Genomic DNA, 26006 nt, shown 5'->3' with positions numbered 1-26006 from the left:
ATTTCCTAGGAAATATTAAAACTGAAATTTTACTCTTACAAACAATTACAGTTTTGCTATAAGAAAAGGCTTCCCGAAACTGGGGAACACAAAATGTTCTAGGCATTTACATTTGTACATTTCATCACCTCTTGGTTCACATTTTCCTTTCTTACTTTTTCCTAAGACAGATATTGATTAAAAAGTTAATGACTTCAAGAAATATTCCCAATACAAGCAGTTAAGCTGAAAAGACCAAATGTTCTCATTTGAGATGCATTTTAGACAGTTTTAAAAATTAAAATATAGCCAAACACCTGTATTCTAGTGCTATTTCTGATACTGGTCTGATGAAATCTTCCAGGCTCCTCTCTTTTCTCCCCCACACCCCACTCGTTTTTCTTTTCCTCTAAGGATATTTCCTCCGACGTTCTGAGTGTTGTGCATAATAACGAGGAAAACATAAAAAGCTACGTTAAACCTTAATTTCCTTTGTACACAGTTAATATCCATTAAAAAACACAACTGCATGGCAAAACAACAATTACAAAAAGGCCAACAACAACCAAAACTAATGGATAATCCCCTGTCCTCTGGAAGTTTTAAATACATAACAATGTGCATGGGACACATATCAAGTTTTCCTTTCTCAGTTTTCTCCCAAGAACTAACATTTTGTATGACATCCTATAGTTTATAAAGCACTTTCCCAATTATTCATTTGCTCCTGTCTTCCTGAGAAGACATTTAGCTTTTCTGGAATTGAGGGTAAAGGGTTAGGGAGACTGCTAATTCCCTTAATTCAGCATCTCATTATCTTCTCATAAGTACCCTAACTGGCCTCCCCAACCCTAGTGTCCTTCCAAGTCCCCTCACAGGTGTCTTCCAAGGCAGTCTTGCAGCAGCCAGAACTGCTTCCTGCCCTCTCTGATCATCAGCTAATCCTGTCAAATCAGGCAGTGTAGCAGTCTTACCTTTGCAGCCTCCCGTCCCTCTATTCCCTTTCACTTACTGCTTGGAACCACAGCTCAAAGTTCCTGTGTGCTTTCTGTCTTTGTTAACTTATAAAATGTCTTTCATCTCGGGGTGACTGGGTGGCTCGGTTGGTTAAGCATCCGACTCTTGGTTTCAGCTCAGGTCATGGTACCACTGTTTGTGGGTTCGAGCCCCACGTCAGGCTCTGCACAGTCTCTGTGTGGACAGTGTGCAGCCTGCTTGAGCATTTCTCTCTCTCTCTCTCTCTGCCCCTCCCCTCCTCTCAAAACAAATAAAATAAAATAAAATAAAATAAAATAAAATAAAATAAAATAAAATGTCTTTCATCTCATCTCCCTTTTCAAATGTTGAAAACCTTTGAAGCCTAGCTCACGTGCCAACAACTCCTAAAAGAAGCCTTCTCAGAATCCTCCAGCTTGGGATCACCTGAGTCCCACCTTGTGTATCATTCACTGCGTCATGGTATTACCAACATCACCCTATTGTCTAGTAGATCAGTGGAGAAGAAATCCAATCCTATGCCGATTTATAGTCTGAGAGTACCCTAACAGGCTGTCTCACAGAAGGTAGGTCCTCAAAAAAATTACCTGCTCAATGAATGGATGATAAGTGGAAAACAACTTGGACAATGTGAAATGAGAGTTTCAGCTAAAAAGATGACAGACTTGAAATTTCTAACTGAGGCCAATTTAACTGTGTTTTTTAAACATTCTTGGCTAACTTTTTATTTTAAAATTATAACTTAATTTAGACCAATTTAAATTTTAAGTATTTCACTTTTTTATAATATAAAATTTCAAATATATACCAAAGTTCAGAGAATCCTATGATGAGCCTGTCAATCCAGCTTCAATAGTTACCAACACATGGCCAATGGGAGCAAAGTTGTAGAGCCAGGAGGAACTGCAGGTTAATATGGGCCCCAAAAGACATGGCCCAGTGATCTGCCCAATGTCACAGAGCTGCTTAGGGACCCACTGGAAGACAAAAACCTATGCACACCAACCTGAAACAGAATGTTCATCTTCTTATACTAGGATCCTTAAGAGACATTAAGAGAAGCTAGGGTGAAAGATAATAATGAAAGTGAAACTTCTCTCAATTCATTTTTGATTTTTAAAAACGTATACAAGAAATATTAGTGGGGTAGGAAACCTTAGTTTTTGTGATACCTAACAGTGAGGTAGCAGGTTTGTGTTATCACAAAAATATCTCCACTCACAGCTTATTTTGCCTCCAGCTGAACGGTACCCATCATAGGTAGGTAAACTTGTGTCACTGGGTTACCTTCCTTCAATCCTTACTATGGTTTTTCATGTTGTTCCCCCACCCACGCGGCATCCCTTTCCTTAGAGCAGCATATGGGCTCCAATGTCTTCTGGGGCCCATTAACCACCTCATCCCCCTTCAGAATGGGGAAAAACCTGGGGAAAGACCAGAATGGGGTAGGGAGGCCCGTTCTGTATCTCTTGGTGGAGGGGAGTGGGGGTGGGGACAAAACAGTTATATGCAAATGTGACTGATATACTCAGTCCAACATCAACTTTGCTAGCCAACCTTCCCATCCTAGATGCCTAGTACCAGCATGCAGGGCGGTCAACGGAGCCTCAACTCCATCCACACCAGCTTATTCTTCTCCAGAGACAAGCATCCCCTCCTCCTCCTTCTCACTTCCATCCTAGCCTGAGCAAGGTTTAGTCTCTCACCTACTTGGCCCAACATTAAACCAACACTTCCTTCATCTGCCTCAAGACCTCAAGATGTACACAACAGTGCTGGGAGTTCATAATAGCATTCGTATAAATTTTCATATTATGACTCCTTAACTTATATTTTGAAACATATAATTATGACTTATATGTAACTTCTACCTCTGATGATGCAATTTCTGACAAAGTAGGTCACTAGAATGTAGCCTTTGTTAACAGAAGTTTTAACTATGCAGTGAACATTCAACCAAGTGTCCTCCTACTGCCGTTCTAGATACCAAATGGAACCTAGAAAAATCACTAGCTCAATCATGTATGTTTTCAACTACATTGATAACTGGAAGAACATACATCGTTATGTGACCAAAGCTAAGAAAATAAAAAATGCATAAAATAACCATCTCCGATTTCCCCCAAAATGGATAAACCCTCTAGATTTTAACCAACAAATAAATCTCTCTCTACTTACTCTATGATTATTTTAATTTTTTCAAGCAGAGGAAAATCTGAGTTATGTTAATAGTTGAGAACATGACTCTGTTGAGGGCATTAACTACCTTTTTTTTAAGGATACTTCATCATTCCATACGTAATTAAATCCAACCCCACAAAACTCTTCCACAACTTAACCATTCATCAATAATTATAATCAGAGAGAAAGATTTTGTTGTCTATGCATTATCATACTGAAAAATGCATATATTTATTCATCTTTGAATAGAAAGGATTTGCAGTGTAAGCTCTTTATTACACAAGCCATCCTACAGATCTTTGTCAGGTAATTCAAACAAGTGCTGACAGGTCATGAATTTCACAAACTTACAGTTTATAAATTCAAAAGAAGTGATACAGCAGCTGCAATTTTAGGAAGCTCATTTTTTGGTGACACATGACAAAAATCAAGTTTGCATTTCTTAATATCAAATTATAAAATTAACTCTTGTTAATATTTCTAATGAGGTCTATTGAAATCCCTCAAAATTGGTATTTCTAGCATTCTTTAAAAGTGCTAAGCCAATTCTTTTTTTTTTTTTTTAGTATTTTTAAAATATAATTTATTGTCAAGTTAGCTAACATACAGTGTATACAGTGTGCTCTTGGTTTTGGGGGGGGGGGGGGGAGGAGATAGATTCCCGTGATTCATCGCTTACATACAACACCCAGGGCTCATCCCAACAAGTGCCCTTTTAATTCTTTTTAACTTCCTTATTAAATATGGGTGTATCATTACTTCTATTTAAAAAATTCAAGATTTTTGTGATGTGATTGTAATTTTACCTCCAAAGGGAAAAAATGTGAACAAAAATGAAATAATGAAGTATTTAAAGGGGAGTATACTGATATCTACAATTCACTTTGAAATGTATGGAAAAAATAAGATGGAAGTATCGATGAATAAATGGATATGTGATCATGAAAGTAGAGTAAAATATTAATTATAAACACTCAGTGGTGGATATATAGGCATTTGCTATACAATTCTTTCAACTTTTCTGTATGTTTGAACATTTTCATAGTATAATGTTAGAAAGAAAAAAAGCTTAAGGTAACATCCTTAGAGTTGATCCTTACATCAGCTTTTGTGCTCTTAAGGTTAAGAACTAGTAGGAAACATAATAGTACAAAATGATTGAAGACTTATTATATGAAGTAGGATACAAAATTATAAATACAGTATTATGACAACCATGTATAAGTATACACAGAAAAAAAACAAAGGAGCTGTACTAAAATATTAATAAAACTGTCCTAGGGTAGTAAAATTATCAGTGATTTCTCCCCTCTATTTGTCCAACTTTCTATAATGTAATCATATTTATAGATGCTTTTTGTGCACATATAAATATACATATGTATATCTTACAGCATTTTTTGTAAGCACAATGAACATAAGGCAAATATGAGGGAGGGGCACTGCCATAAGAAAAGGAACAAAATGCATTTGTTTTAAAAAAAAAGAGAAACTGTGGGTTTACCTCCCTCCCTGTCACATCTTGACCTTCGATTTTGTTTTATCTTGTTTTTGACTGAAATACAGGTATGAGTGAACTGTGAACATAAATGCACCAAATCAACATGTCCCATCACTTTTTTATTCACATATTGGTAATATATTAAGGTAATAAACAGACTTAGCTGACACAGCCAACTGCAGTGCCTTGTTATTTCCAGAATCCATAGACAGAGGTAATACGCACAATGGAACAAAGCATGCGAACCACTTTAGCAGAATATAACCTATTACAACAGCAGTCTATTTTCTTTAATGAATCATTGAGAGCTAAACTGAGTGTTTGATAAATAGGCCTCTTTCTAGAATCTAGCCTAATTTCCTCTACCTAAGAGACTCTAGTCAGCTGAGCACCAATTGTCTTGGGAGGGCAGCAAGAGCCAGGTTAAGTCATCGGCTTCCTTGAGCCGCAGGTGCTCTGACTTAGACAAGTCGCTTCATCTCTCAAGGCTTCGCTTTCCTCCTCTATAAAATCAGGGCCAGCTAAGGTCCCTTCCAGGTCAAAAATTCTCTGGATTTGAGGCAAAAGGGAAAACAGACTCTGAGAAACTGAGCAAGGGATAGGTCCCCTTGAACTCCACCCAGCCTATCCCTGGCTACAGAAAATCTAGCAGCATAAAAACACATAAATTCATGAAGAGGAACAAGTCCATAGAGTGCCCTGTGCCCACAAAGCATCTTGAGATACGATGCGGAAACAAGCAGACATGAGATCATTCCGTATTACCCATCATGGGACTCATCCTCATTACAGGAGGGACTTGAAAAATCCAGGCAATCCTTCCCCACTCAATGGACTCTAAACACACTGTTAATTCCATTTTTAAAGCTTCAAATAAAGGTGGCAGAAACGATACTTTTTAAATAGCACTAAGAAAAACCAAAAACAATACCTGGATGTATTTACTGTTTTCTTCACATCTACTTTAACAGTAAGTGATTTCTTCCTAAGACTGGCAGATGAAGGTTTCACATTGGAAAGTTTGTTACTTTTATCGAGTTGGTTACTGGAAGAGTTGCTCTCTTTTCCGCCATCCCCGTCTTTCTTTATTTTCTCCTTCCGTTTGTCATTGTAGGGTCTCAGGCCAATGTCACTTTCGCTGCGAGCGAGTAGAGGCAGTGTAGTCTTTCTTAGGTGGTGTGAGAGGTTCTTGGACTTGCCCACCTTCAGTCTCTCTCCCTCTTCCAGCAGTAAGACAAATGGACTGTCTATTTACGGGGCCTTTTTGAGAACTGTATTTTCTCTCTTCTTCCTTAGAGTACTTCGGAATTCTTCCAGCAGAAAAGTCCTGGTCCCCACCTGACGTCTTAGGACGTTTGTGGCGATAGTCACAGGATACCCTGGTTGCCGAACTGGTCTCTGGGGGTTCCCTCTGAGCATGTCGATGAGTTTGGGGCCCAAGGTTCCGTTGCTCTTTCTTCCCTTGGTAAGACGGAAGAGAATGCTCGAACTTCCACTGTGGGTTCCTGGCAGGATCTCTGTTTTCGTACCTCTCCACGTCGTTAGGTCTTTTTGATGTGTGTCCATATTTTCTGAAATCACGATCCTCAGGATACCTGTGTTGACATAAAGCAGTTTATACTTGCACTAGAGAGAAGAAAGTGAGAATTTATATGTGTGGAATGTTGGGCAGCATGGCTTTAAATGCAGAAGGCAGTGGCAAGTTAACTATAATCCCTCAAGCCAACTCATAGAGGCACAAGGTAGCAAAAGAGGAAAATATCATCTTTTGTTAATATTCTAGCCATCAACAATGATCTACTCTATAAATAAATACTTCACTACTACCAGTAGACCATAATTACATTACAATGCTTTTTATCTTTTTAGACAAAAGCTTTTCAAGGTGGTTATCTTCAACCATAAAGTAAATAGACTTTTTCACTTGAAGCTTTATACCAAATTACCCAGGTTTAATGTTTTCCTATACCTCTTCTGAAAAGAGCTCCTTTTCTCAAAGTCTTCAGAGCCTCTTCTAAGTGACTGAGAATGGTTTTCATCTTGTATCCTCTGGTGCCTCAACTCATCTTCATACCACTTTCCTTCGAACCTAAAAGAATCTGCTATTGACCTCTGAGGTGGCTTCCCTCCTTTTCCACTTCCTCTAACTCTGTGGTCATCAGGAATATACCTTCCTTGTACTTTCTGGGGATAAAAATTCCTCTGGTTCTCTTTGTAAGGTACACCTTCTGAGTATTGGGGCATATAGTGCAATCCTCTGTTACCATCTCTTCTTCCTGGTAAGTATTCTCGGTAAGGCTTAAAAGTACAAACATTTTCTGAAGAGGTTCTTCTTATGTTTGGGGAAGGTGATCTATGTTCATAAGATCGGTAATGTATATTTCCACGAGAAGGAATCCTTGGTTTACTCTGTCCATGTTTCTCACTGTCCATTCGCCAAGTGGTGGGTCTCTTTGGATCCTTCCTATATTCACAGCCATAATGCCCATGAGAGTACCTTTGCTTGTAGTGTTCAGAATTTCTAGGTACTGGTGATAATGACCTATGTAAACAAACAGAAAAGTTCAGTACATTTAAAGACAATAAACTAAGTCTGTCTTAACGTGACCAACTTAAATAAAGCATTTGCTTTTCACTGCTTCTTCCACTCAAATTAAATTAATCAATTTGCTCTATCTGTATTCAAAATTGCCCATGTGGGTGTCTGATTACTGCTCTGACCAGTTCAACAAGCATACTCTTTCCATCGGAACTAATGTACCCCATGTGCATATCAAAATGGGCTGAGCACAGCCATTCCGCTGCAGGAGGACCAGGTCAGGTGCACAAGAGCCATTTTGGAAGACTGCTGACAGCAAAAGTTTAGGCAAAAGAACCAGTCATCAAAAGCTTGTATCAGGTTCAATAGTCAGGGAAGAAACAAACAAAAGGAGGGCTAGATTCACACAAGTAAATGGGTAGGAGAGTCTCTGGCAAACAGAACAGAACCTCTGAAATTAAATTAGATCCTACGAGTTTATGACATCACAATAAACCCAAATGCAGACTCAAAACTGGCCCCATAGTTTCCCCAATTGATTGACTATTCTCTCTACTAAGGCTATATCAAGAAGCAAAAATAATACATACTTAGTGTGCAGAGTGGAGGGGAAAGAGGATATTAAGACTTGAATCTCATTCTTAGTTCCTCCATAAAAACTACTAAGACAGACAAACTGCTTTTCTTTCCCAGACCTGTTCCCTTACATGTGCTGTTCAAACAGACAGAGCTTGTAACTTCGGAGAAAGTAGACTTTCACGCAGCTGTCATGCTCCCCAGGTACAGCACATCTTTTCTGTAACTACCTTCCCCAATACCTCAGATTTGCCAACATCGAGACTTCACTCCCACAGAGGAGGAAGGAGGCTCCTGTACCCAGGGAGACAAGTCTGAGTTGCCTGGACATCAAAAGCAGAGAGAAAGCACCACTATGTGGGACACAATAAAGTTCAATTTTGCATCTGGGGACCTTTCCTCCCATCTGATCCATCCAATTTTCTAATAGCCTCCCTGAGGGCTTAATGTCTTCTAATCAATGAGGCAGCTACCCTTGCACCTTTTGTTACCGTCCACCTTCAGAAGCTGCATGGAGTTGGGAGTCAAACCCTTTCCACATGGTGACATGCCTGTGTCCTCCCTACAAGAAAGGAAGCAGATTTATCTTCCTCGCGTACATACTGGGATTTATATACTGGACTTGGCAATATCTCCCTCTGGAGTCACCAAGCTAGATGTACTTAGCAAATGCATTATTTAGCTGAAGAAGAAATTTCGTCACCCAGCAGGCTTCACTTCATCACAGGAAGAAGGAGGCAGGGACTCTGAGGACTTTCTGGAAGACTGCATCTCTTCCATCACTAAGGAGAAAAGGTGGCAGCCAGAGACAGAGGTCCTCCAGACTGGATGAAATACTCAACCTCTCACTTTAATCCTTACCTCATAGTGAATATTGCTTTGTTATATTTCATCTCAGGGGTTTTATTCTATAAAGTCCTGTTCCTTTGAAGGAGATTGCTGGAATGGTAACTGACATTTTCAGTTCTCCTAAAGAAACAAAAGAGATCTGAGGAGTCTGTTGGGAGACAATTCTCCATGGGTCTCTTGCATCCTGCATGCTTGGTAAGCAGAGGTACTAACAGCTTTTGTTCCAAACACCATAGCCAGGGAAGATGGAGACGGGGCCTCCCTCAGGGAAAGAGGGCCAATTTGCTTGCTATTCAGGATACGTTTCCTCCCAGGCAAAGGCTGGGTGGGTTTGCTTGTAGCCCCTGATGAGGCTTGCGTTCCTTAGCTGTGTTGTCACTTTACTGCTTTACTCTGCAGTACCCACCGTCAGGAGACTGGGGAGAAAGGGAAACTTGGGCATGTGAGGCCCAGGCTGCCTGCTGGACCGTGATTAATACAGGCCTTTGTCTCTGACCCAGCAGTGCCCATGGCAGGCTGATGTGTCAGCTTGCAAGTAAGGTAAAATATCAGACCTTTTACAGTTTCTGACCAAGAGTTCTTAGAAGGAATCTAGAAATCAGGCACTAAGCTTGGCAGAGTCTTCTGTGCCCCTTCATCCAGCCTATCACAAAAGGGTGAAACAAAGCAACCTCTTTGATGCCCTCCATGTTGAAATCATTCACTTGTTTATGTTCATGTTCCCTTTTTTTTTCAGAAGCTCCTTCCCGTTACAATTTGGTCTTGTGAATTACAGAATGAAAACTGTTAAGTCATTATAGAACCATAATGAACAAGCACAATGGCCAAGTTGTATTAACATGAAAAGTTTTGGTCTGCTTTTTAAGTATGTAATTATGGTCCTTTTTTTAAAGTCCTAGAATATACTAGTCACTTTCCTAGCTTGGCGCCTTTGCTCCTGTTGCCCTCCTTAACTGGAATACTTTTCTTCTTTCTTTCCACCTTTAGAAATTCTACCCATCCTTATATGACCAGGTAAAATTCCATCTCTTCTTTGAAGACTTACTTAGTATCCCCTTTTCTTCCTCCATAAAAGCAGAATCGTTCCCTCTCCATGGACCCAGAATACTTTGTCCCGGTCAGTAGCACTGCACTTCTCCCATAGTATCATAGCTGACTATGGTGCCAACCTCCAAGCCGACCTGCATGCCTGCTGAGGTCCTGGGAGATGTCATTTGCCTTTGAGGCCCCGAAACTGTAGCAGGTATATGATGAATACTGGTTGAACCGTTCCAATCTAATTATATGTATATACTATTGATACTACCAACCAGGAAAGTTCAACTACACCTGAGTTATTCAAAACTCAAGTATTCTGCCATGAAGAAGAGGAAATAGGTAACTCCTGATTTTCCAACTCCCAATTTTTTCAGAGATAATGATTATGAAAACAAAAAAAACCACTGGAGAGTTCTAAACCACTTACTGATGCAAAAAATGTAACACTTGAAGATGTTTCTCACTCTCCCTTGAGGTAGCCATTGCATTTCTTCTTATTATGGATTAATTGAGCTGCCATCCATAATTAAAGAAAGCTGTCAACTTTTAGAACCTAGCAATACAACCTTTATCACTGTAAAGTACCTACTGTGAATAACCAGGTCCCATGAGCTTATTAAAATAGGTTCCTTACAGTACTACTGAACTTGAAAGTCAAAGCACATCTCAAACTCAAGCTAACTCTGCTAAACTAAGAACTGCTCACCTGTGTTTCCACCTGGGGGATCTAGAGCGTGACCGTGCCATCCTCTGACATGTGAGCCACTATTTACTTTTTACACTGCAAAGAAACACAGTATTAGCAAGTTTGTAGAAAAGAGCCTGCAATCTGCTCTAAAAGCAGTGAATACCACCAACAAAAAAGTTACTTAAGTTCTCTGTGCCTCAGTTTCCTCATCTGTAAAACAGGGATGATAATAATAGGACCCACTTTATTGGAATGTTGTGAAGATAAAATGAATTAAATCAGGAGTCAGCAAACTTGTCCTATAAAGGGCGAGATAGTAACTATTTTAGGCTTTGTGAGCCATATAAGGTCTTTACTGCATCTTTGTCTTCTTTTTTTTTTTTTAATTTTTTTTAATGTTTATTTATTTTTGAGAGAGAGAGGACAAGCAGGGGAGGAACAGAGAGAGAAGAAGACACAGAATCTGAAGCAGGCTCCAGGCTCTGAGCTGTCGGCATGGAGCCCGATGTGGGGCTTGACCTCACGAACTGTGAGATCATGACCCGAGCCGAAGTCAGACGCTTAACTGACTGAGCCACCCAGGCACCCCTTTGTTTTCTTTTTAAAACAACTCTTGGGGCACCTGGGTGGTTCAGTTGGTTAAGCATCCGACTCTTGATTTCAGCTCAGGTCATGATCTCATGGTTGGGGTGTGAGATCGAGCCCTGAGTCATGCTCTGCGCTGACAGCATGGAGCCTGCTTGGGATCCTCGCTCCCCTTCTTTGCTCCTCCCCCCTTCTCTCAGAATAAATAAACTTCAACAAATTAAATAGATAACAAATACAACAACTCTTTAAAAATATAAAACCATTCTTAGCTCACGGGCCACAGAAAAAGAGGCCCCAAAGGTCAAATATACTGTAGTTTGATGATCCCTGAGTCAAGTCAAGTCATGAAAAGAACCTAGAATGGTGCCTGGCACACAGCAACTGCTAAATAAGTGTTCCAAAAGGAGGAAATACCCAGAATTGCTCCATCTGAATCACTACTACCTTCCTGTCTTTCACCATGTACATAAATACTTCATATAAGCACAGACAAAAGTTTAGGAATACTTGATGAGATATCCTGTTTTTAAACTGCTGGATAATAAGAATTAAAATACCTTATTATAGTACTAAACTGCTGTCTAACTTCAACTAAATATACCAAAACTTAATTAAGCATGATTAAACATTTAGTGTGTTGCCGATTCTTTGGTAAAACAAGCAATGCATGGAAACTTGATTTTTAAAATATTAATGCTTTAAAAGAAGTTGATAGCTTTAGGAACCAAATTTTTAAAATATGTGATTAGGGCATAATCTTCTATAGTAGCTACTATTTAAATGTCAGTAATACTTAGTTCTTTTTTTTTAATGTTTATTTATTGTTAAGAAAGAGAGAGATAGAGAGAACAGGGGAGAGGCAGAGAGGGAGGGAGACAAAGGATCCGAAGAAGGCTCTATACTGACAGCAGAGAGCCCAATGCAGGGCTCAAACTCATGAACCATGAGATGACCTGAGCCAAAGTCAGATGCTTAACTAACTGAGCCACCCAGGTGCCCCCCTCCTTAGTTCTGATACTATAATTAAGTAGTTCCCACCTTATTGGCCCCAAACTACTGGCGGCTTTCAAAATTACTGCCATGGCTCCATGAATAATACTTGGAGCCACCATGCACAGGCTCTGGAATGAATCAATGTATGTCTCATATATTATAACCTCTATTTTGCAAATTTCTGAAGACAGTATGGCAAATGTTAAAATATAAATGGCTTCTTGTATGTAGTTTTTCCATTGATTGATACAAAAAGTACAACTACTATTGTGTGGACACTTATTTAAAAAGGGGTTCCTCATAGTCATACATTTGCAAACTACTGCTATAATGAATTTCAGAAGAAAAAGCACACAAGGTTAAAGGACTTGAACCAGATCACTCATCAAAAGGACATTCAATTCTATTCATTTATTTATACACTGCCTCTTTCCAAAAAGAAATTGAGGCTAGTAAGAATAATTGGTTCACAGGTACTATGAAATTAAGACAGTAAAGGGGAAAATTATCCAATTAAAAGTATCAAAATGCATTCCTTCAACAAATATTACTGAGTGATTATTTGCCAGGCACTGTTTTGGGGATCCGGCAATGAACAGAAATAGAGAAAAATTCCTGTCTTCTGGAGCTTACATTCTACTGAGGGAGTTTATAACTTAACTAAGGAAGCTTTGGGTATCAGTTCATATCTATGAAATGGAACAAAAATAAAAATCCCAGGGTTGGGCGGTGGAGGGGGGGGGCGGTGGCTGACACCAAATATTGCTGGTGATGATGAAAAAGCATAATTTTTCTGGAAAGTAATGTTTTCCCATTTTATTTGTTTTTTATTTTCACTGTTTTTAAGGTTTATCTTGAGAAAGAGAGAGAGAGAGAGAGAGCGAGCCCAGAGCAGGAGACGGGCAGAGAGAGGAGAGAGAGAATCCCACGTAGGTTTTGCACTGTCAGCCCAGAGCCTATTGTGGGGCTCAATCCCATGAACTGTGAGATCACGACCTAAGCCGAAATCAAGGGTTGGATGCTTAACCAACTGAGCCACCCAGGCGCCCCGTTTTTATTTTTTTGAAGTAAGGTCTATAGGCATTGTGGGGCTTAAACTCATGACCCTGAGATCGAGAGTTGCATGCTCTTCTGACTGAACCAGCCAGGTGCCCCTCCATTTTATTTTTCTGAAAAAAAAAAAAAAAAAAAAAAAAAAAACACAGATTTTTTTGAGATACAATTTGCATACCATACATTCACTCATTTAAAGTGTAAAATTTAATATTTTTTAGTATTTTCACAGAAATACAGAACCAACACCGCAATCTATTTTTAGAACATTTCATTCCTTCTGAAAGAAACCCCATTAGCAGTTGCTTCCCATTCCTTTCCTCCTTTGATTAGCCCCCGACAACCACTAATCTACTTTCTGTTTCTATGGATTTGCCTATTTTGGACTTTTCATATAAATGGACTCATACAATATGTGCTTTTTTTGTGATTGGCTTCTTTGCCTTAGCATAACATTTTCAAGGGTCATCCCTGTTTTACCATGTATCAGTACTTCATTTTTGTTACAGCTGCATAACGTACCACCTTTTATTTATTTATTTATTTATTCCTCTCCCAGTGGACATTTGAGTTACTTCTATAGTTTTCGTTACTACGAATAATGCTGCTATGAATATCTGTGTATCAGTTTTTATGGAGACATATGTTTCTACGTCTCTTGAGTATAAACCTAGGCATGAAATTGTTGGGTCATATAAGAACTCTATGTTTAACTTTTATTTTATCTTTTAAAATTTATTTTGAGAGAGACAGAGTGCACGTGAGTGAGAGAGGGGCAGAGAGAGAGGAGGAGAGAGAATCCCAAGCAGGCTCCACACTGTGAACACAGAGCCCAATGTGGGGCTTGAACTCATGAACCGTGAAATCATGACCTGAGCCAAAACCAAGAGTCAGACACTTAACCAACTGAGACACCCAGGTGCCCCATGCCCACTTTCTTTTAATCTAATAATTTCAATTTAAACTTAATATTTTAAGACAATAATTTAAAAGGGAAAAAAAAACAACTAAATATACTAATACATTTATATCACCATTTGTAATAGGAAAGGAAAAACACCCATCCAAACTAATTATAACCCACATGCCCAGGAATTAATAAAAGATTAAACAAACTTAAAACATAAATATCTAGTCGTTTCCTACACTTCCCACAGCCTTATGTATGTCTTTTCCTCCACATATTCTATTAGCCCACCACACCACACTATTTGCTTTTCCCTGATAAGGCCATGTTCCCCATACCACACAGATGGTCTTCCTTCACTCCACTTGACAAATCTTCTTTCAGGACTGTTTGACCAGCATCTCCCCTGGGATTCTTTCCTTGACTTTGTTATTTTCCCCCTGAGTTTCCTTCTTGGAAATTCCAGATTTATTCTGCGATGATTTCAATACATTGTGATTATTTGTTTGCATAACTATATTTATTTTCATAGGCAAAAAACTCCTAGCAACATATCATAGAACACAAAACTCAAATTACCTATGGACATAATGATATTCAACCTCATTAGTAACTGAGTAAACACAAATTAAGATCATAACCATTCCACACCCACACAAAAAAATCAAAGTTGCACATTCTGGAGTGTTGGTGAGGATGTAGAACAATAAGGACTCTCATATACTGCTAGGGAGTATACATGAGCATTAACCAATTTGGAAGGAGGTGACAGTACCCATTTAAAGTTGAACATGCTCATATGCCATAACCCAGCAATTCCACTCAGCAACAGAATTTAGAGTAGCAGCTCTCAAACTTCAGTGTGCATCAGAATCACTTGAAGGGCTGGTTAAAACACAGATTGCCGGGCCCTACCCCAAGGGTGAGCCTTACTTCTAGCAAGTTCCCAAGTGATATGGATGCTGTTGGTCCAAGGAATACAGAACTAATGGCTTAAAGAAAAAGGTGGGGGTCCCATGGGAGAAAATAAGATTTAGTAATTCTGTGGGGCTCAAAAACAAAAGTATTACTTAGAATATTTTCCTTTGAGGAGTACCTGGGTGGCTCAGTCAGTTAAGCATCCAACTCTTGATTTCGGCTCAAGTCATGATCTCACGGTTTGTGGAATCAAGCCCCGCATCAGGCTCTGTGTTGACAGTGTAGAGCCTGCTTGGGATTCTCTTTCTCCCTCTCTCTCTCTCTCTCACCTTCCCACACGCGCACGCTCTCACGCTCACTCTCTCAAAATAAACATTAAAAAACGGTATTTTCCTTTGATAATATTAAAATTAGCTTTCTTAAAATTCAAACTTCACTCAAAAATGTTATTGCATATAAATCATACCTCAAAGCTATAAAAAAGTTAGCTTTGGGGCAATGAATACCCTCTGAAATTAAATCAGATATTATGAAGATGGTTGCACAACTCTGCGAACATACCAAAAACCACTGAATTGCACTCTTTAAACCTGTAAATTATATCTCAATGAAACCTTTTTAAAAAGTGAACTTTGCTTGCAGTTGCTTAGGGCACATAAGCTAGTTAATGAAAAGTATGGGCTCAGGAGCTTAATGGATAAGAAAGGAGGAGAGTTCACTTAAACCATAGAGTAAAAACCTAAGAATGGTTTTTACATTTTTAAAGCGTTGTTAAAAAAAAAGAAGAAGAATATGTAATAGCAACTATATGTAGACCACCAAGCCTAAAATATTTACTATTTGGTCCTTTGCAAAAAAAAATGTGCCAATCTCGGATTTAAACTAACTTATTTGTGACTAGCAAAATTCATCAAAGGAACCAGCTTCTTTCTAAAATTTATGGACAGAGAGAAAGAAAAGACTAAACACCAGCAGGGTTTGTTACTGGGGAGAAGGTGATGTCAATAACAGTAGATACATTGGTTTATGCTGCTACTTCAGAGTGAACTGTACAGGGCCAGGTGCAGTGAATGAACCCATCTGCCCTTGAACACAGAAAGACGACTGGACAGCAGAGACTTTCACTCCAAGGAAGATGCTGATGAGGACACTGGTGCGAAAAGAAGCCATCTCTCCCAGAACAGCAGTGGACACATCCTCTAACTAAGCTGAAAGACCCAACTCCAGCAATTTTCCTCTTCCTCCCACAGCATTTCCCCCTCTTCAGTAGATCCTTCCCATCACCATACAACTTCCCTCTGGTGAAGCTCCCAACTCTCCAGAACCACATCCTCCTGGGACTACCATCCTCTTTCTCCATTTATAACCAAATTCCTCAAAGGGCTGCCTATATACCACAGTCACTCTGATTTCTCTCCTATTCTTGCTTGGCCCCTCACCAATCTCGCCTTCTAATCCACCACCGCACCAAACTGCTCTAGTCAAGATCAATCATGAAATCCATGTCACTAAATCTAACAGCTATTTCTCCTCCTCCTCCTGGATCTACCAGCAGCACTTGCCAGTCGATCATACCTTCCTTCCAGAAACATTTTCTTCACTTGAATTCCAGAATACTACACTTTCCTGGTTTTCCTCCTACCTTTAAATTCCTTCTGTCTCCTTTACTGGTTTCTCCCCACCTCCCTCTTCACCACTCTGAACCCTAAATAGTGAAGCCAGTTATCCTCTAAACAATGACTTCAGTCTCTGGACCTCTCATTGTCTACACTCTCTCCCCAGTCTATATTCTCATTTAGTCTCATGGCTTTAAATACTCTTCATAAACTAATAACCCCCAAATTTCTATCTCCAGCCCTCACCTATCCTCTGTACTGCACTCTTACATATCCAACAGCCTACTGGATGCTGTAAACATGTCCAAGACCAAACTCCTGACCTCCCTCCAAAATCTGCTCCTCCTATAGTCTCTGCCCCACCTCAGTAAATGGCAGCTCTACCCTTTGAGTTTACAATAAAAAGGAAACATAAATGTCTAATAAATATGAAAAGATAAACAACCCTACCTAATCAGAAAGATAAAATTAAAACAATGAGATACCATTTCATACTCATGAGATTTGCAAAATTTTTCAAGTCTAATGATTTCCACGTGTTTATAAGAAAGTTAAAAAAGAGAATTCTTCAACTGAGGAAAATTCCTCTCCAAAAAACCGAAGCAGAAAAAACTCTAAGTCTATACTCCAAGCAGAACTAAATATATCCAAAAGCATTTAAGGATATATTAAAAAAAAAAAACTCACGTTGAATCAGAAATTTAAAAACTAAGAACAGAAACAGATCAAAACCCAGAGTGAAATTACAAAAAAAAAAAAAAAAAAAAAAAAGTTAACTGAACTCAGAGGAAAAAATGGGCAAAAAAGACTACATTATCTCAGAAGTGAAAAATAAATTACAAGGTGTCCAAGGGAGAATCAACTCAGATAAGAGACATTGAAGAAAAACAAGAAAACCAAAAAAATGAAAATGACAATAAGTGAGTGAGTGAGAGAGAGAGAACGAGTCAGAAAGAAAGTAGTGGAAAAAGAAGACAGGTAAAGAAGGAATAATATGTGTAATACTGTAGTCTCTTAGAAGGAAAACGAAACAATGGAATTAAACTAATATTTTAAACTAAAATTCAAGAAAACTTTCCATAAATGGAAAAATACCTGACTTTACACAATGAAGAGCTCACCAGATACCTAGGAAAACTAACTCAAAACAATCAATTCTGAAACAAAGCCTAGTAAAAATTATTTGATTTCAAATATAAAGATAAAATCCTCAAGACCTCTATGTAAAAAGAATAAATAACCTATAATTCCAAAAGAATTAGACTACCATCAGATATTTCAAAACTAACACACAAAGCAAAGCAACGATGGATCAACATTTAAAATAAAAAAATAGGGGCGCCTGGGTGGCGCAGTCGGTTAAGCGTCCGACTTCAGCCAGGTCACGATCTCGCGGTCCGTGAGTTCGAGCCCCGCGTCAGGCTCTGGGCTGATGGCTCGGCCTGGAGCCTGTTTCCGATTCTGTGTCTCCCTCTCTCTCTGCCCCTCCCCCGTTCATGCTCTGTCTCTCTCTGTCCCCAAAATAAATAAAAAACGTTGAAAAAAAAAAAAAATAAAATAAAATAAAAAAATAAAATAAAATCAATGAAAGTAAGTGTGAACCAAGGATTTTTTATCAGCCAAATTACTTTCATATATCAAGGCTATAGAAAAAAAAAAGTTTTCAGCATACAAGAACATAGGGAATTTCTGCATTTAACTAGCCCTTCCTGAGAAATCTACTAGAAGATGAGCTTCATCTAACCAAATTATGAGTGAGAAAATGACAGCAAAGGACCAATGTTGAGCATTAAAAAATATGTAAATGTACGTGTAAGACTTTAAAAGAAAGATGAGGATGAAGGTGAAAGACTAATGTAAAATTGTGGCATATTGGGACAAGGTAGAAAAACTACACTAAAAAATGGGAGAAGAGACAGGAAAAGAAAATAATGGTAAAAAGGTCATTACTGTATAGACAATAGATGGGCTTAACGCATACTGAAGGGGGGAACCTAATAAATCATATATTAAGGGGTTACGCAAATCAACACACAGTGCTGAGACAAGTGGATATCCACAAGCAAAACAATAAAGTTCAACCCTACCTCACACCATATACAAAAATTAACTCAAAATGGATCAAAGACCTAAATGTGAGAGCTAAAACTATAAGAGGAAAACATAAAGATAAATAATCTTTGTGACATTGGATCGGATATTACATCAAAAGCACAGGTAACAGGGCACCTGGGTGGCTCAGTCGGTTAAGCATCAACTCCTGGTTTCAGCTCAGGTCATAAGCTCACAGGTTCGTGGGTTCGAGCCCTGCGTCGAACTCCACACTGACAGTACCGAGCCTTCTTGTGATCCTCTCTCTCCCCCCTCTCTATGCCCCTCCCCTACTCATACTCTCTCTCAAAATAAAAATAAAATAAACTTGAGATAAAATAGATACATCAGGCATCATCACAATTTAAAATGTTTACACTGTACTATCAAGAAAGCAAAAAGGCAACCCACAAAATGGGAGAAAACTTTTTACAAATCATATCTGATAAAGGATTATGCCTAGAACATACAAAAAACCCTCTTACGATTCAATAGTAAAACACAACCCAATTAAAAATGGGCAAAGGAGCTGAACTGACATTTTTCCCGAGAAGATCTACAAATGCCCAATAAGCACGTGAAAAGATGTCCAACATCACTAACCATTGGCAAGATACAAATCAGAATCATGAGACACCACTTCACACCAACTGGATGGCTATGATCAAAGACAGATAATAACAAATGCTGAAAGTATGGAGAGATATGGAACCCACATACATTGCTGGGGAGAATATAAATGATGCAGACGTTTGGGAAAACAGTCTGGCAGTTCCTCAAAGAATTAAACACAGTTACCATATGACCCAGCAATTCCACTCCTAAATATATACTCAAGAGAAATAAAAATATATGTCCACACAAAAACTTATACACAAATATTCATAGCAGCATTAGTCATAATGGCCAAAAGTAGAAACAATTTCACTGTCCATTTAGAGATAAATGAATAAACAAAATGTGGTATACCCATACGACTGAACATTATTTGACCATAAAAAGGAATGAAGTGCTGACACATGGTCAAACAGGGAGGAATCTTGAAACTGTTATGCTAAGGGAAAGAAGCCAGTTACAAAAGACTGCATATTGTGTGATTCCATTTATATAAAAGGTCCAAGATACGCAAATCCAGAGAAACAGAAAGCGGACTGGTGGTTGCCTGGGTGGGGCGGTAGGGCACTGGAGAGAATACACACAGGGTTTCTTCTGGGGATGATGAATACGTTTCAAAATTGGACTGTGGCGATGGCTGCACAACTCTAAGTATACCAAAAAAACACCAAACTGTACACTTTTAAATGGGTGAATTGTGTGGTATGTTAATTATATCTCAGTAAAGACGCTACCAAAAAAGACAAAATCAACTAACAAAAATTTCACACTAAATAGGAACCCAGCATTTACAAATGCAAACAATATCCCAGGAAAGCCTTTGCAACAAAGAAGCCACAATCTCAGCACAGAACAGGACCAAGTCAGAGCTCACAGAACAAAAGGGGGATCAGCAGATCAGAGGAAGCCAGAGCTGAGGGGACCAGAACACGCATTATGCTCTTGGCTGCAGTGGCTATGATCAGTCAGTTCTTCAGTGAGGAGCTGGAGGTAGATAAAAACCCTCACAGATGCCTATCATCAATCTACTTTGAATTCATGAATACGATGTATTTTTCTCACACACACAAAAGGTTAAATAAACAAACAGGGGAGTAAGGGCATTTACAGAGGTACAAGGACAAAAAATGAACCATCAGAACAAAAATACAAACCTTCCTAAATACCGCTCCCCAATTTTTTTAATACAAGAGGAAAAAACACACCTCATAGCAAAAGAAACAGCAAATAAAGATAACAAAATATTATGATAGAGTTGAGGCCAAATATATTAGTCCTAACAATAAATGTGAATGGGTTTAACTCACCTATTAAAATAAAGAGTTTCAATGTGGCTCACAAAACAAAACTCAAGGAGTTATACAAATGACACATCTAAAACAAAGTGATGTTGAAACGTTAAAAATGAAAGGATGGCCAAAGTATACCAGGCAATCGGTAATAAAAAGAGAGAAGAGTGGCATCTGTGGAATCAGGCAAAGCAAAATTCAAGCCCCAAAGCATTCATCGTGACCAAAAAAAAAAAAAAGACACTTAAAAAATTATTTTTATTTATTTTGATAGACATAGAGACAGTGTGGGGGGGGGGGGAGGGGCGGGGCGGACAGAAATAGAAAGAACCGAGAGTCGGAGGCTTAACCAAGTCACCCAGGCACCCCCGGAAAAGACACTCTTTAATGCTGAAAGCCACAATCCATGATTTAGACAGCACACATAAAAATACACATATTCATATGAACATCACATAGCAACCACCTTTATGAAACAAAAACTACTTGAGATGCAAGGCAACATATAGATAGAAACACACTAATAATACAAGATTTAATTATCCACTGTCAGTGGTATGTTAGAAAATGCAGTGATCCCCAAATAAGGAGACAGAAGATCTAAACAGCATAATCAACAGAGTAAGTCTTAAAGATATTTATCAAACTCTACAGTCTCATACTAGAGAATATACCTTCTTCTCACATGCGCATGCCACATTCACCGGAAGTACTCATTTATTAGGTCACAAAGAAAACATCAGCAACTGCCATGAAACAGAAATATTACAAACAATATCCCCTGATCATAAGGCAAAAACCCTAGAATTTACTAACAAATATAACAGAAAAGCCCTTCCACCTAGAATGACAATGAAAGCACTACCTATCAGATTCTATGGGATGCATTTAAAGTAGTGATCAAAGAAAAATTTGTTGTTCTCAACATATTTTTTAAGTTTATTTATTTTGAGAGAGAGAGAGTGCATGTGAGTGGGAGAGGGACAGAGAGAAAGGGAGAGAGAGAATCCCAAGCAGGCTCTGCACTGTCAGCACAGAGTGTGAGGTGGGGCTCAGTCTCACGAACTCGTGAGATCATGACCTGAGCTGATGTCAAGGGTCAGACACTTAACCCACTGAGCCAACCAGGCATCCAGCTCTAAACATACTTATCAATAAAAATGAAATAATAAAAATAAATAAATTCAGTTCCAAGGTTAAAAAAACCCTAAAAAATAACAAGGTAAACCAAAAGAAAGCAGAAGGAAATAATAAAGATAAAAGCCAAGGAAGAGAATGAGCAAGAGAACAGAAAACTAGATCCAAGTAATAATTTAAAATTCTGTAGTTTTTGAAAAAACTAAAAGAGATAAACCACTATATAACATGATTCAGAATAAAGGGGGAAACACAAATATACAAAAATAAAACAGAATGAGGGAGAAACAACCATTGAAATGGGAGAAAAATTTTAAATCAGAAGAGATCACTTTGTACCTCTCTACCTAATAAATTTGAAAACTCAGATGAAAAAGGTATTTCGCTAGAAAAATACAAATTACCAAAACTGACCCCGAGTTAGAAAGCTTAAAGAGACCAATTTTCACAGAAAAAATAAAGTTATTAAAGAAATATCCCTGAAAAAGCATCAGGCCCAGCTGGTTTCACAGGAGAATTCTACCAAACCTTCAAACACCAGATAGCTTCAATATTCTATAAATTATTCCAGACCTGGTGTATCATGAGCAGGATCAAGCTTATAGAACATCAACCTTTCAAGAAAGATGAACCAGCCAAGGAGACTGAGAAGGGACATCCTCTGAGGAAGGAGGGAACCCTACAGCATAGAATCTCATACACTAAAGAATATTTCAAGAAAGACTTTCATGGCAAAAGCTGCATAGAGATCCAATAAAAGGAATAAAAAAATGTGAACACGTGGCTTCAGGACTAAGTGGAAGGTAAAGAGACTTAAGAAAGCCAATTATTAACAACTCCTTCTAACAGGCTGACTGGAAGGGAAGGAGAGAAAGTGGATTGTGCCTTGGGGGGGGGAGGTCCTAGGGAATAGGTTTACTGTTGATATGGATGAACTATGTGCCTGGTGTTGGGGATATAACATAGAATGACAGTCACAGTAGAGATGAACCTAGGTCCAATTAGTTCAGTGTTTCCTTTGATTCCTTAATATCAACTCCAATACTGTAGTCAATTTCTCTCAATATCCCACATTTACATATTACCTTCTTCAATGGTCCAGAATGAATTTTTATCAGCAGTCATATATTTTATGTTCATTTAGCAAACATTACTAAGTGCCAATGACTAGTAGGGGGCAGGCACACAAAGTTGTAAGAGATCTGGTTTCTTTCCCTGAGATGCTAAGTTTTCAGTGGATAAAAAAGACTTCGTGAGGGCTAGTACCTTCTGGTTCACTAAGTGTCTAGCAAATACCTCATTTAATCCTCAAAACAAGCCCCCGAGGAAGCTGGAATTACTTTCATTTCATAGGTGAAAAAAAGCCACAAAGAAGTAACCAATCTGTCCCAAGTAAAGGACCTGAAACCAGAATCCAGATTCTCAGACTCCAATACTAACACCTCTTCAACTTGCAATTCCTACCTTCAGAAAGATGACCCTGACAAGAGTGCCTGGTCATTTGTGCAGATGCTCGGTCAGCAGAATTGGACTTTAGCATGCTTGAGAATAGTTGACATCCTGCATCACATCTAAAATTGCCGTCTAAATTTGGAAAGCAGCTTTTCCACCTTCTAGCTGCCTGGACATTCTTTCTGTAGCCTGTAGGGCACAAAGACTATGTTTTATTTATCATGATCCCAAGGATTGTGTTTTATTTAGCTTTATATTTTCCCCCTCAATTTTATATATAGTGCCTTTAAATATTTGCTCCTTCAACATTTGTGTAGATTCATTCATTCACCTAATTTCATAACTCTGATAGCATTCTGAATATAATCTAGGACAGAAATCTAAAACTTCGAATTTAAGAAGTGAAAGAGAGTGGGGCAAATGGTATCACAGAATGGCTTTTCTGAATTCAGAAATTTACTTTAAAAAATCAAGAAGCTCTTGTGCTCTGAAATTTTTACAAGATAGCAATAATTGGCCACAAGACAGAGTATGTTTAAACGTACTTTCCATAAATGTCTCATTTGACCCTTAAAACCACCCTGTAAGAAACGCAAGGCAAATGCGCTATAATATCTTTTAGAGTTGAGGAAACAGTCCCTTAGAAAAGGTAAGTGGTTTGTGCAAGGTAATCAGAGACACTCATATTTAAGGAAGTCCTGAGTACAACTCTCTTGTTCACTCTATGATGCCTTTGCCTCACCTGCATAACCATTCTTTACTAGACGGTTAAAAGTGGAATAAAAGATGAGAAACTGAATTGCTAAAACAAATAAGAAAAAAAAAAGGATAGCTAGAGAATGATACTTGTACTCGGTTGGAGAGAAGAACAAAAATGGCCCCAAAGTGAGCCAGTAGAAATCCTTTAAATGTTGTCTTTTGCTAGGGTGTAGAAAAAGATACTCACAGATTGTTAGTGGGAGGGAAAATCGCACATCCTTTCCAGAGGGAAATCGAGTAATTTACATTTTTAAAAAGACAAACCCAACAATTCTATCATCTAGGAATGTACACTAAGAAGTAATCATGGTTGTGCAGATTTTACATTTCTTCAACAATGTTTTTAAGTAGTGTAAAATGGAACAACCAACTAAATAAATTATGACAGCCATGTAATGGCATGCTATGAAGTCAGGGGGGAAAAAAGGTTATAATAGAGAATCCACTTTAGGAAAATCCATACACTCATCTCTGCATAGAAAGATAATGGAGATGTATACCCAGTGTAACCATACTCATAATGGTTACTTGGAATGATGAAACTGTTATCTTCTTCATCATGCTTTTGCATCTTTTAGAAATTTTGTAAATAAACAAATGTCACTAAACGTTTCTATACATAAGTATTTCTAGTAAGGCTTTTAAAGGAGGGGCTCTGAAACGACAACAGGGACTTTCAAAAAAACAGTTTTTTGTAGCTATTTTTAAGAATACTATTTAAAAATAAAGCATTATTAACATAAGCATTAAAATACCATTGAAAAATAACGCACTCATTGTGAATCCCCACCAAAACGTTTCCTTTTCAATTCCAGTCTTTCATTCATACCAGTTCTCATTCAGAAAAAATGTTAAAAATGTTGCTGGGTCAGACGTCAGACAGACCTTAGTGATTTCTACCTGTAGTTTTTACTTTGTTTCAGAAAAAAAAGAAGCAATCATCTAGAGGGCAGCTAAAGAAGCGACTCGGCAGGAAAATATTTGGGAGAATAAGTTTCTCTCCCATTTCTTTTCCTCCTGACTTGCCGATACGAAAATCCTGACAGTGACTGGCCCAGTTTCCTAATACACCTTAGAAAAGCACAGGAGATGCGCCAATTTTCAAGATAACGTTTCTAAAAAACACAAGTTTTACTTTGCAATGCAGGACAAAGAGCATCCTTCACGACTCATTCTGGACGTTACCAGAAGAAGATGCCGCTGCGCGGCTGGAGAGCCTCCGGAGGACAAAGCAGGGTCTCCTCGGCTCGGGTCCCGCAGGCTACGCGCCCCGGTCCGCCTCAGGGACAAGGGCACGGTCCCTGGACACCAACCCCCGGTCCCCATGACAGTTGCTCCGAACCGCCAGGGCCGCAGCCTGCCGGACGACAGGAGAGGATCAGGACCACGGCAGCAGGTGCCAGGGTCTCCACACCTGAGAAGGCACCAGTCCATTGGGCCCAAGGCGGGGGGGGGTGGGGGGGGTGGGTGGGGAGGGTTGTCCCCCGGGAGTCGGAGACCTGCCCGGGCATCCTACCCACCGCCCCACCCGCCGCCCCAAGACCGCCCCTCCCTAGCGACGGACACGCCCTCCCTGCGGGCCGGGGCCTCCTCGCCCCGCCCGCCCCCCAAGGGCCGCTCACCCGGCCAGGAAGTCCCTGCCGCCGCCACCAACCCCGTCGCCGCCGCCGCTGCCGCCCCCGCCGCCAGCCCCTCGGGCTTCGCCCCTCACACGGTCGCCACCTCCCACGGCAGCGACACCACAGCTACCACCGTCGGGCCACGGGACCCGGAACCACTTCCTTCCGGAACCGCCTCGCCCCGCCCCCACCCTGGCCCCGCCCACTGTTCGCGGCCTCGCGCCGGCCGACTCTCCCACCGACCCCTGCTCTCAACTCCCTGCCAACGAGGGTGCCCCGCCCGAGGTGCACCGGCCAGAGCTCCTGCGCCCTCTGCCGGTCGTTCCCATCCCTGCCGCTCTGTCGAGGGCGCATGTGCAGTCTGCTTCCTGTCCACCAGGAAAGAAGCAGGCGTTCCAGGTCCTGGGACCCTGGGGGTTGGAGCCTATCCCTCAGCCAGGGGCAGGAGCCTGGTCCCGTGGGCCTTCCAGCCTTGTACACGGGAGGCAAAGGTGGTGGAGCAGATGAGACTCGGCCCTCTAGCTCCTGGCTTGGCCCTCGAGGTTCTTCCAGAACCAGCCCATCTGAACCTGCACTTCTGTAGCCTTTCCCTGCCTTCTAAGCCTCTATCCATTCCCCGTGG

General features: G+C 39.7%; 1 protein-coding gene across 1 annotated transcript in view; it reads right to left on the bottom strand.

Annotated features, from left to right (window-relative positions):
* BCLAF3 (BCLAF1 and THRAP3 family member 3) overlaps positions 1-25546 on the bottom strand; it is a 57323-nt gene extending 31777 nt beyond the window's left edge. Inside the window, 5 exon segments of the mRNA XM_053891775.1 lie at positions 5589-5797; positions 5799-6252; positions 6627-7199; positions 10366-10440; positions 25388-25546. Of these exon segments, the coding sequence (XP_053747750.1) occupies positions 5589-5797; positions 5799-6252; positions 6627-7199; positions 10366-10406 (1277 nt within the window). The 5' untranslated portion in view covers positions 10407-10440; positions 25388-25546.
* Between the last annotated feature and the right edge of the window lie 460 nt (positions 25547-26006).

Source organism: Panthera pardus, unplaced genomic scaffold (assembly GCF_024362965.1).
Source record: "Panthera pardus isolate Hobbes unplaced genomic scaffold, ASM2436296v1 HiC_scaffold_27, whole genome shotgun sequence".
Lineage (NCBI taxonomy): Eukaryota > Metazoa > Chordata > Mammalia > Carnivora > Felidae > Panthera > Panthera pardus.
This window is presented reverse-complemented; position numbering and strand designations above follow the sequence as displayed.